Source organism: Arachis duranensis, chromosome 6 (genome assembly GCF_000817695.3).
Source record: "Arachis duranensis cultivar V14167 chromosome 6, aradu.V14167.gnm2.J7QH, whole genome shotgun sequence".
NCBI classification, from domain to species: Eukaryota; Viridiplantae; Streptophyta; class Magnoliopsida; order Fabales; family Fabaceae; genus Arachis; species Arachis duranensis.
The window spans coordinates 99,095,731-99,108,547 of NC_029777.3; the positions used below are offsets into that span (position 1 = coordinate 99,095,731).

The following is a 12,817-nucleotide window of genomic DNA, read 5'->3' on the forward strand; positions in this document are numbered from 1 at the left end:
AACGGAAGTGGTTGTCAATCACGCGCGTTCATAGGTGAGAATGATGATGAGTGTCACGGATCATCACATTCATCAAAGTGTTGTGTAACGTATATCTTGGAATAAGAATAAAAGAGAATTGAATAAAAAGTAATAATAATTGTATTGAAACTTGAGGTACAGCAGAGCTCCACACCTTTAATCTATGGTGTGTAGAAACTCCACTATTGAAAATACATAAGTGAAAGGTTCAGGCATGGACGAATGGCCAGCCCCCTGAACATGATCAGAAGACCGAATGATCAAAGACTACAAAGTCAAAAGATTAAACTGTCAAAAGATGTCTAATACAATAGTAACTTATCCTATTTATACTAGACTAGCTACTAGGGTTTACATGAGTAAGTAATTGATGTATAAATCCACTTCCGAAGCCCACTTGGTGTATGCTTGGGCTGAGCTTGATCAATCCACGAGCTGAGGCTTCTCTTGGAGTTGAACTCCGAGTTATGACGTGTTTTGGGCGTTCAACTCCGGATCATGACGTGTTTCTGGCGTTTAACTCCAGACAGCAGCATGTACTTGGCGTTCAACGCCAAGTTACGTCGTCAATTTCCGAATAAAGTATGGACTATTATATATTGCTGGAAAGCTCAGGATATCTACTTTCCAACGCCGTTGAGAGCGCACCATTTGGAGTTCTGTAACTCCAGAAAATCCATTTCGAGTGCAGGGAGGTCAGATTCCAACAGCATCAGCAGTCCTTTTGTCAGCCTTTTTCAGAGTTTTGCTCAAGTCCCTCAATTTCAGCCAGAAATCACCTGAAATCACAGAAAAACACACAAACACATAGTAAAGTCCAGAAATGTGAATTTAACATAAAAACTAATGAAAACATCTCTAAAAGTAGCTTGAACTTACTAAAAACTACCTAAAAACAATGCCAAAAAGCGTATAAATTATCCGCTCATCACATCACCTTTCATTGGTCCTTTGCAAAATGGGTATTAAACCTACTCGGGCCATTTTTACAAGCGCTCGGACAAGTGAAATATCTCATAGTAGGGATTGACTACTTCACTAAGTGGATTAAAGAAGAACCACTAGCATCCATCACAGCTCAAAGAAATCAAAAATTCCTTTACAAGATCATTGTTACAAGGTATGGAGTTCCTCACTCCATTATCACGAATAATGGCACCCAGTTCACTGACTCAACATTCCGAAGCTTGGTGAAAAATATCAAAATAAAGCATCAATTCACCTCAGTAAAACACTCTCAAGCCAATAGACAAGTAGAAGCTGCAAATAAAGTTATATTGGCAGGACTTAAGAAAAGGTTACAAAGCACAAAAAAAGCATGGGCTGAAGAGTTCCCACAAGTCTTGTGGGCATATCGGACAACTCTCTAATCTGCAATGAGAGAATCTACTTTCCAACTTGCCTACGGTGTTGAAGCCATGATCCTTGTAGAAGTATACGAAGAAAGTCCAAGGGTAAAATTCTACAAAGAATTCGACAATGTGCAAGCTAAAAAAGAAGAGCTCGACCTCCTTCTAGAAATTTGAAAACAAGCTCGAATAAGGGAGGAAGCGTTGAAACAAAGAATGGTTGTAAGGTACAACAAAAAATTCATAAGAAGAAACTTCACTGTACATGACCTCATCCTAATCCGAAATGACATCGGAGTACAGAATTCGGGGAAAGAAAAACTGACAGCCAATTGGAAAGTATTCTATAAGATCACTGAAGTCTTGGAAAAGAGTTACTATAAAGTGCCTGACCTTAGATGTATCGATCTACCCAAGTCGTGGCATGTATGTAATATGAAGATGTATTGCAGCTAGAAAGCGAAATTTGCTCCATGATGTACTCTTTTTTCCAACTTCATATTTTTTCTTTAAAAGGATTTTCTTGAAGGGAATTTTAACAAGGCATCAAAGTAGAGTTAAAAACTCTTGGTAGCAACTAGCAAAAAATCATGTAAATCATTTCTTATTAATGATATCTTCTTTTTACTAAATTTTTCTACTATTTGCACCAACTTAAGCTCGATAAAACGTGAAAATCATGACCGACTTTTCGAAAGTCGACACGATAAAGCAATGAGATCCAAGACGGTGTATGAGTTATATAAGCAATCTACGAACAATGCAAACAAAATGAGTTAACACTATAAAAATAACTTGCAAAAATAACTTAGAAATATTAATCAAAAGGGGTTAGGCGAGTAAGTCTACACCTGTTCTCTTTAACAACTCGCACAAGACGAGTTGATAAGAAAATACATGGGTAGCTTAGTATCATACAAATACTAGTACATATCATAAAATTTTATGAACATGTCTTTGTCAACTTCCAATGATCAAGAAATATAAAATAAGCTATCACTAACCTCACTTCGCACAAAACGAGTTGATCAAAGGGGTACAAGTTTAGCAAAATAACTTAAAATTGGAAATAAGATTGCAAAAGTGCAAGCAAAGCACAAAGCAATTAACTGACCTTAGTGGTCAGCACAACTGCAATTCCAAAACATTCGTATAAGTTATAAAAGCAAGTTCTTAAGTAGCTGGAAAATTAGAGCCACAATAAAACTTGCAAATATAACTTAACACCATAACACTTGTCATAGCATCATAAAAGACAAATGGAGAAAAAATAGTATAAGAAAAATAGTAGTTTGAACCCAAGCACCCATAAAACTTAGCCACTACAATTCAAGAATAAAAGATAAAATTCAAAGTAAGGTAACGAGGCCTTTTTAGCAAATGGAGCTTTCTCTGGGGAATTAGGCTGGGGAACCATTTTAAGCTCATTTTAAAGGATCTCACCAGAGCTAGTCGACCAGTCTTTTCAACATTAAGAGAAGAAAGAACTTGAGCAGCACCTGTGGAATCTGCGAAAACAATCCTCCCATCCATCACAACCTTATCAAGGTCGATGAGGGAGAGGTCAACCTCGGACGCCAGAACTTGGAACTGAGCTTTCAAGTTTTCAGTCATCTCATCCATGCCTTGTACCACCGATAGTCCAGCTCCTCATTCCTACTTTAACTTTTCAAGTTCTTTTTCTCTTTCAAGCCTTTCCCCAAAAGACTCGTCGATAACTCTCTTCAGACTTCTTCTGTAAGCCCTTTGCCATGGCGCAAGCTGCCTCAAAAGCTTCAACCTTTCATGAAGTTTAGCATCATCAAATGTTAAAGTCTCCTTCTCAACCTCCAGTTCTGATTTGGTCTCCTTTAAAGAAGCCAACTCCGCAAAAAGATCGGATAACTGCCTTTGAGTGGTCATCAAGAGGGATTTCATGAAGTTTCTTCAACAAAGGTGTACACACCCCACTGTCTGGATTCCACCTCGGGCCAACACTCCAAATGTGTTTCCATAGACACATCATCCATGCCTATGGAACTTTGGGAAAGAATGTACTCTTCACAGAACCCAATAGCATTATACCCCTGTTCGTAGGCACTCCCGAATTGTGAAGGATGAGTTTTTCTTTTTCGAGAGTCACTCGTGTCAGACTCTTTTAAAGGTTCTTTAAAGGGAGAACAAGAAGAACAATTCGGGGTATGAGCTCCTTGATAGGAGGAGGAAGAGGTGTTAATTTTCCTATCTGAGAGGCAGAGGAATCTGACTTTAAAGGCGATGAAGTCCCACCTGACTTCTCAACCTCTTTCAATTGAACAAGTCAGGGAGATGCATTCTTCTTTGCTTTTCGTAACCTCTGCAAAGTGTCTGAGCCACTAGTCATTCTTGTTACAAAAAACAAAAAAAATTACAACCCACAATTTATCAAATAAAATGGGATTGTCTACAAAAGTAAAAGGCTAGCTACCTAGTTCGGTACGGACATAGCTGGACTTGGATACAAAAAATTTCTTTGTGTCAAGGTGAGAAGATCGACCCTAACACTCCTGAAATAGAGATATTACACATCCCTCCACTTCATTAAGATCATCAAGGTTAAATTTTACAACATTGGAGGGTTCTTCTCAGTATAGAAAAAAACGAGGCTCATCTTTCTCATTATTGAAAAAGATTGGACTCCCTCCACAAGTTGAACTTTGAAAAAATAATTATTAAAGTCATGAAAAGAATCATCAAAAATGAAAAAAACTTTCCTATCTTGAATAGCTCGGAAAGAAGCCCAATATTGCTTCTTAGAGCTAAAAGATTTGGTAAGTTGAAAGAGGTAAAATAAAACCTTGAGAAATAAAGAAAGCTCAAGTTCCCGACTAACCAATTGATAAACTTTCATGAAACCACAGGAGATTGGATGGAGTTGAGACGGGACAACCCTACAAGTTTGAAGAATTTCTGCTCAAAGTCGCTGAAAGGAAGTGTCCCCTGAAGCCTGGTGAACAAACACTCGTACATATGCAAAAAATGGTTTTCTAAACTGTTAAGTCGGGAAAAACAAATCCTATCCTCAGGGTTGGGGGCTCTAATTCATACTTTTTCTCCTCCTCTTAGTCTCTACAAATTTTGTGTTGCAAGCAACATTTCTCTATATACTCATTATCAACTACGGAAATAGCAGACAAAACGGTACTATCTACCCAATATAAACTGAAAGAAACTCTAGAAGAAATGCTGAGAATTACTGAGAAAGACATAAAAATATACCTACAAAAAGGAAAAATAACTACGTTACTACGAATAATAACTCGGGTAATTAATACACAAGTTAGAAATCATCATCACAGCAAACGTCTACATCCTCAAATATTAAAATGGTGACAACATCTCCCATGTTCACAAAATAAAAAATCACGTTATCATCAAAGACAACAAAAACACCATTTAGGGGCAGACACGAAACCCCAATTTAGGTCTCTTTAAAATTACTCCAAAAAAATAAATTGTCACCATATAGCAACCATTATGATACCAAAACGAAGTAACATAAGAGAAAAAAAATTCACAAACAAACAACTACCGCTACATTTTTCAGAAGCCACATCTTTGAAAGGAAGAAGAGCAAGAAAATGTCATTGAAAGAAACCATAGTGGAGTCATAAAATCATCTACTACCAATGTAAAAAACCCTAACAAAATGGGGTGCACCAATCATCAAGAAAAAATTGCTAACCTTTGACAATGAAGATGGAAGTTGCGTGCAAAAATCCTGGGAAAAAATTTGTAAGTAACAATGGCTAGGAAATGAAAAAAATTCAAAGAAAACAAAAACTTGAGATGAAGATGGCTTTGCAAGGGAACGAAAACAGTTTTAGAGAAAGCTTTCAAGAAAAATAGAGAGACGAAAAAAGAAAGAAAGGAAAAAGGAACCGCCTTATATAAGTAGCAGGGGCAAAAAAAGTAACTCCACCTTGCATTAAATGTTGTGCACAATTACTAACGTAACTGAAGAAGCGTGCAAACAGTTACAAAAGTGTAATGTTACATAATTTCAAAATCACGTCGAGTTTGCCGACCTATTACGTAGGGAAATTCAATATGATCGATGCACGTAAAGCCTAAAGTGACTACGCAAGAACGACTTGACCAAAATGCTCGAGCCCGACTTAAAATCAATCGATCTCAAGTAGGGATACTGTTCATACTCTAATCCACAACTTAAAGGCATGCCTAAAAACAGACAAAGCCTAGTCACCAAAGTCAAATCTACTCTACCAACAGGGGCAGAGCTAAGATAAAATTTGGGGAGGGGCCAAAGTTTAAATTTTTTAAATGTAAAGAGACTAAAATTAAAATTTTAAGGGGCTAAACCAAAGTTTACACATAACTTATAAGAAAAAGTTGAAGTTTAAGGGGGCCACTGCCCTCCTTTATGTATGAGTGGCTTTGCCCCTGCCTATCAATACGCCTGACCTCAGAAGGCCGACCTGGCATGCAGAACCTTAGTTGTATCTACAAATAAAGCCATATCTTTATATATGGAATCATAACAACTCTTAGATTAAAAAAAAAAGATAACTACCCATCAGAGTAGGACGAGAAGTTACAGATGTGACCATTCGGTCACCACCCTAACTATATATATACCTTCTCCATCTCAAATATTTTTTCAACACTAATCTACTAAAAATTTGTCTTTTGCTAATTTAAATATTGAAATTCTTTATAAGTATCATCTCCTTCTTAAGACATCGGATCCAACACTCAAAAAAGTCTAAATCTCACGTTTAGGTCCAATCCACTAATTTTCAATAATCAACGCAATAATATTCTATCTTATTTTTAAAAATAATAATGAGAAGAGAGACACGTACGTAAATATTGATATCAAAATGTGTTAACATTTGACGGTAGAATGCAATGCATTCTAGAATCATGCAATGATAATAAAGTTAAAACCTTAAACTATTAAATGTATAGACCAAATATTACTCTCTATTAAAGAATATTTGTTAAAAATTTATTTTTTAAAATAACTACATATTTAATATGAATTGATTTGATATTTATTATTTAGAAGCAAAATTTATTTTTTTGTGAGTATCAATTTTATCACGTATCAAAGTCTTTTATTACGAAGGAGAAGATATTTTTTGTATTTTTCTTTAAATGAAATCAAAATAAAATTGACTTGCAAATCGAAATAACTGAATGCAAAGTTTGCTATAAATGTAAATAAAAGAAAATAATGAAAAATTCTGGAATGTAAAAATGACTGAATTTAAATTTGCAATAAAAGTAAATTGCTGAATTTTAAAATACAGAATTCAAAAGAACAATGAAAGAAATGATAGAAGGAATTCAACAGAAAATGAATTTGTTACGGACTCAAAAAGTCGCTGGAGAAGTGAGTGTGCGAGAGTATTTTTTGAAGTGAAATTCTAACCCTTTATTATTTGGTTGCTCTTCTATTTATACACACCTTCGACCAATCATTTCTTGATACATAACCACATACAATTATCTCGTCAATAACCGTTTCCGCCAAGGACACTTCACTTTTTTCGACATTAACCTCCTCTTCGACCATATCTTTTTAATATGCCACAGATACCGAAATCTTCAAACTCTTTGACGCTTTATATCTCTCTTTGATTAAATCTTCCTCGACATCGACATCAAATGACATTGACACACCTCTGTCTTTGATCGAATCTTTCTTGTCGATACACAAAACGACTTCGACCCAAATTTTGTTGAGTAATAATTTTTAGAGAGCACATAGCTGAATACTTGACCGCTCTCAAAGAAGTTCTAATTTGCACTTATAAATTGATCGGCAATGCAATATTTTTGGCATTTGTTAATAATCGAAGTCTAAAAACTTGGCGAGTACTGAGTTTATCAAAAAGTTCAATAATATCTTTGTCGAAAATATTATTTTTGATATAACAGTGACTTAGTATGTAGGCTAATTTTTCTTATATGAAAAAAAAAATGGGTATTTTTGTTAAAAATAAAATTATTTGGTGTAATTACATATGTGTAGATTTTACAGGTAAATAATCAACACGCTAATACGTATCGTATCATTATTAGAATGCGTATTGAACATAAGTCATCATCTTGACAACATATAAAATGCGTGTTAAACACTTTTTTACACTTTTACAATATTATAATACATTTTAAATATTAATATTCAATTAAAATATTATCTTTGTCTCCGTGTTAAAAATAATTTCTGTAGTCTGTATATGTATATGTATTAATATCACATGTTTGTTTACTAAAGGAATAAATTTAGAATAATTTTGTAACTTTAATTTTTTTCGAATCATTTTCTTAAAGATGAATACAAAACGCAAGGGAGTATGAAAAAATATTCTAGAATCATCGTAAAAAGATGTAAAGTTACGGAAAAGACACAGAGAAAGTCAGAGATAAAGTTTTTCCCTTTCCAATCAAAATAAATGAAATTAGAAACCGTGTCCCACCCAGGCAACTAACCTGATCACAAACGCAGATCTTCACCTAAACTGCGCCGTCGGTAACAACCACTGATAAACGCACACGCTCTCCATCTTCTTTTCCCTTCTCCTTCACTTCCACCAAACTGAGAAAACACCATATTCCAATTCTACCCCTACCCAAGGCAATCATGTACAGCAACATGCTCGTCAACTGCTCTGGCTGCCACACGCCTCTGCAGTTGCCACCTGGCGCCACCTCAATCCGCTGCGCGTTGTGCCATGCCGTCACTCATATTGCCGACCCACGCGCCCTCCCGCACCAGCCACACTCATCGACCCACGCGCCTCCACCGCCGCCGCACACGGCCCCTTCCCCCTACAACCACGCACCGCCGGGCCCCCCGCCGAATGCTCACGGCCGCAAGAAGGCGGTGGTCGTCGGCATTTCGTACAAATACTCCCGGCACGAATTGAAGGGTTGCATCAACGACGCCAAGTGCATGAAATACCTTCTCATGAACAAGTTCAACTTCCCCGAATCTTGCATCATCATGCTCACCGGTAATTCCTCTGATCTTGTTTTCGTTGCTTATTCTTCGGTGAAATCAATTATTGCAGGAAGAAGTGGAATTGGGAATTTTTCTTGTAATTGCGATTTACTCAGTAATGTATGATTTTAGAGTTTTGATTTCTACTCTTATTCCATTTACAATTAATGAGTTACTTCATTCAAAGCCTAGGGAATATAGCAATTGTTTAATTAATTTCTCTATTGTTGCATCTGTCATCATTTACATTTAGTGTCACTTGTCTTCTTATCCTTTTGGCAAATCAAGGAGTCCCCAGTCTAGTGTCTTTGTTGACATATGCATTCCTCTCTTTGATAACTCATCATTCCCAATATGGGTCATGTAGGGTTTCTCTATTGTTTCCATTGAGGTGGAAACTCCCGTGCAGTGAAATTGATAGCTAAAACTTAAAATTCATTAGATGACAATTTAGTCAAATATGTCAAATCAAGATAATCATTGACAATTGATGGATCACATAGTAGTGGGATAGGTGATCTCCTTCCACAATAGATCGTTTGTTTGGAAAGCTTTTAGTGTGAGAAAAGAATTCTAATTCTATTAAGAAATTACTTCTAACTCTATTTCAAACTCAAGTCTATGGTTTGAAACAACTTATTGTATTGATAAATGAATTCTGTGTTTTGATGTCTTTATCCATAATTTTGTGGTAACATCCAACAACGGTAGACAAACACGAATTTAACTCCTCTAAAGTGGGGAGATTGGTAAAGTGATAAAGTGAGGGGTTAATCACCATTGAATTGTAATTCCTATCATATCTGAACCCCACTATCGTAATTTAAGAGTGATTAACCTCACACTTTATCGCTTTATCGACTCCCTCACTTTAGAGGAGCTTGATCCGACAAACACAGCAGATAAACATTGTTGCTGGGTGAAGAAATAAGTTGCAGCTTCCACAATTAACATCAAACAAACTAGATAAACCCATCTTTTAAGTAAAATCAACATGTGCCTGTATTTTTAACCTAAAATTAATTAAAAACCCCTCAAAAATAATGGGAAAAAGGAAGAAAGAATGAGAAAGACCTTGAATGAGATGGTGTTATTGAATTTTGGAAGGTTCTGTTATGTGATGAAAAGTAAAGGGATTGGACATAGAATTTGGGTGGTTGAGCAAGGAGGTTTTTAACCTATTGGGACAAGAACATGAAGGCAATGGTGGAAAAGAGGCAGATGCAGCAACCAAAATAGTTTTTTAATACAATTAATATTACAATTTTTTCTCTTTTCTAAAAATTATATCATTATTAGGGTTAAAGATGTAAACAGCAAATCCTTGTCCACTAGGTGGGGTTGGTTACATGCATCAAAAGCAGGTTAGCATAAAATCTAAAAGTAGGATAGACAAATTTGAAGTTGTATCAAGGTGGGATAAAATTTAACACCTTGATGAATCATTCATTAAGTTAGAACAACTTCTCACCACTGATATTTTGGAATTTTTATGAGGTGCGGCTACTCAAGATAAATGTTTTTCCTTGCTGCATGGCCATTCTGTTAGTGTGTACATGTACATCCAGTTCAATATTTAAGATACTCATTTTTGTTCATAATTAATTTAAACAATGTGTTGTAAGTTTTAGAAATTATCATCATATCATATTTGTCATGCCTAAAATATATCCAACACCATATACAATTATCAATAAAACTTACAAGTTAAAAGCATCTTCGAAGAAATATATGAAAATGGTTAGATGCATTGTAAGGTTTTCAAAATAGGAAATGTGGTGACATTTCACTAGAACACAGGAATTTGGTTTCTAAAACCTTCTAACATTATTTAAAAATATTTTTCACAGTTCCTCACTCATTTGGATGAGGATACTTTTCATCATACTAAACTAAGGACTGATTACAATCCATCAAGAAACAAACCAGCTGCTAATTTATAGTCTAATTACTTTCCATTAACCAGCAGCCCTCTTAAACACAACTGCACATAACATTTTTATACTTTTAAGTTCATTCTCATGTTAGTAAATGTATTATAAGAATTGATAGAATTCATATTATTGATTAAATCTCAGTAATTTCCAGGCTTCATTTTCCCTTGCCACCTTAATTAATTTTTTTGTCAAGCTGCTTAACTTTTACATTATTTTGAATTTTAATATCAAAATGCAGAAGAAGAAGATCCTTATGGCCCAAAATTTCCTAATAAGCACAACATGAGGATGGCTATGTTTTGGCTTGTACAAGGATGTCAACCGGGAGACTCGCTGGTTTTTCATTATTCGGGTCATGGGTCACAACAAAGGAACTATAGTGGTGATGAAGCTGATGGATATGATGAAACATTATGTCCCCTTGACTTTGAAACACAGGGCATGATTGTAGATGACGAGATTAATGCAACAATTGTCAGACCTCTACTACCTGGGGTTAGGCTGCATGCACTAATTGATGCTTGCCACAGTGGCACTGTTCTGGATTTGCCATTTCTTTGCAGAATGGACAGGTTATCTTCTTTACATAGTAAATATTTTGTATTTACTTCCCAGTTGCATGGTTTGGTTGTTATGAATTAACTATGGGATTATGATTGTTAGAAAATCTTTTGATAAAACTTAAAAGAAAAGTATTTGCCAAAATCTCTTTTAGATATTCAATAATTCTGCCAGCAATGATCAATAACCAATATTTTTTTGTGGATGCATCTTTTTGTTGTTGTCAACTCATACATCCATTTTTTTTTAATTTAAATAATAAGTTCATTTTGTCTAAGTGAGCCTACGATGTCTTGTAAATTTTACCTTTCCCCTCTTATCTAATAAGTAAATGAAATGCAAGAAAATGCTAGATGAATTGAAGAGGAGCTCACCTTGATATATCTTTGCTAGAGCAAACAAGACATGCTTCATTATGCAAACTGTAGAGAAATTAAACTCATTTGTTGCACTAAGAAGCTATAGGAAATAGTAATTGAGAGCATATTAATGTAAGATATCTCGTATCAGAACCGATTTTATTTTGTTAGGAGAGGTCAACATTTAAGCCTATGTTGCGATTGCAAAGTGTGAATGCAAAGATACGAAATGACATGTGATTGAGCTTCTTTCATCTTGGAAAAACCATATGAGGATACTCCAAGTAGTAACAGGATAACCATAGAAAAGGAATATGTAAGAAAAGGGAATGACAAGTAACGTGTTTACTCAGTCATTTTGCATTTTTCCTATCAGGTCTGTATCAAGGGTTGATTGAATCCGCACCTTTTTAGTTTGAAAACCCAAAGCCAATGGCTCAGTGCTTGCTTTTTGGAAATGTTGCAAACTTGCAATCCTTGCCGAGTCTAGAAGAGTATATGATAGCATTTATTAGGCTAACCCTGCTCCATATGGAGTTAATAACCGTGGCTTAACTGATAAGATTCAAGCTAGTTGAATGAAATGGAAGATATGCTATAGGCATGCTTTGGATAGGTTATTAACGCCAATGGTTATCAAACTCATGGGAATAAGATGAGTGGATACCAAATTAGGAGTTCAGAGCAGGAAATATTGTAAACCTGGGAAGTTGGAGCTTCAATTACTGAGGTTAATTGAGAAAAACTTTACATAATTTGGTTTGGCTAAGTGTAAAGAAATTGAATAGATAAGATTTAATAATTATGTCCATTGATGTACCAAGTGTGTTTGTGTGTGTGTTTGATATTAAAAATAATGCAACCTTTGGTGAAGGAGTCTTTTGATGAAGGAAATTAGGATATATGTTTGTTTTGCCTTTGTTTTGGTATTTTTATGTTTAGTGCTTTCAAAAGAACTAGGTCTTTCTTTTATTTATATATATTGGATTTGTGCAGTCTAGAGAGGTATTTCTTCGAAAGCTAAAGCAGAAGTAGAAATAGAAAAATATTTTGTATTTGGATATATGATATATCTATAAAAGTACATTTAATTAGAATCATAAGCATTTAAGTATTTGGATATGACAAATATCTAAAGTATTTTTTAATATAAAATTACTATTATGGGGCATGAGGAAAAAAACTATTTACATAACATGGTATTTTTGAAAACTTAAAAGGTGTAATTATTTTATTATATATCTACTTATTGGAATAAAATACAATAATTGGATGTATTAATACATTTTTTTATTTTGAAATTAAATTAAATTTTTAGATCTAACAAATAATACTCACTATAATTTAATCTCCCTTTTAGGATAATGCAATAAAAAAATCTCATAAGAAGTATAGTGGTTAGGCTTTTATATTTTCTGCATCGATATATTTGTCCTTTTAAAAATATGTGGAGATAAATTGGTAATCTTAATCTTTTCAGATTTCTGTCTCTTCAATTTCTTCTACTTCTGGTAGAAAAAGGTCCCTACCTTCTTTTCAGAAAGTGCAAGAAAAATTGTTTATTTTCTTCCTCTATTGTTTTTTTTTTTTTTTTTTAAA

At 34.7% G+C, this 12,817-nt stretch overlaps 1 protein-coding gene across 1 annotated transcript in view; it reads left to right on the top strand.

Annotated features, from left to right (window-relative positions):
- Positions 1-7,781: 7,781 nt before the first annotated feature.
- Positions 7,782-12,817, top strand: part of LOC107495085 (metacaspase-1) — an 8,096-nt gene continuing 3,060 nt past the window's right edge. The window contains exons 1-2 of the mRNA XM_016116156.3: positions 7,782-8,374; positions 10,537-10,870. Of these exons, the coding sequence (XP_015971642.1) occupies positions 8,002-8,374; positions 10,537-10,870 (707 nt within the window). The 5' untranslated portion in view covers positions 7,782-8,001. The remainder of the gene's footprint in view (positions 8,375-10,536; positions 10,871-12,817) is intronic.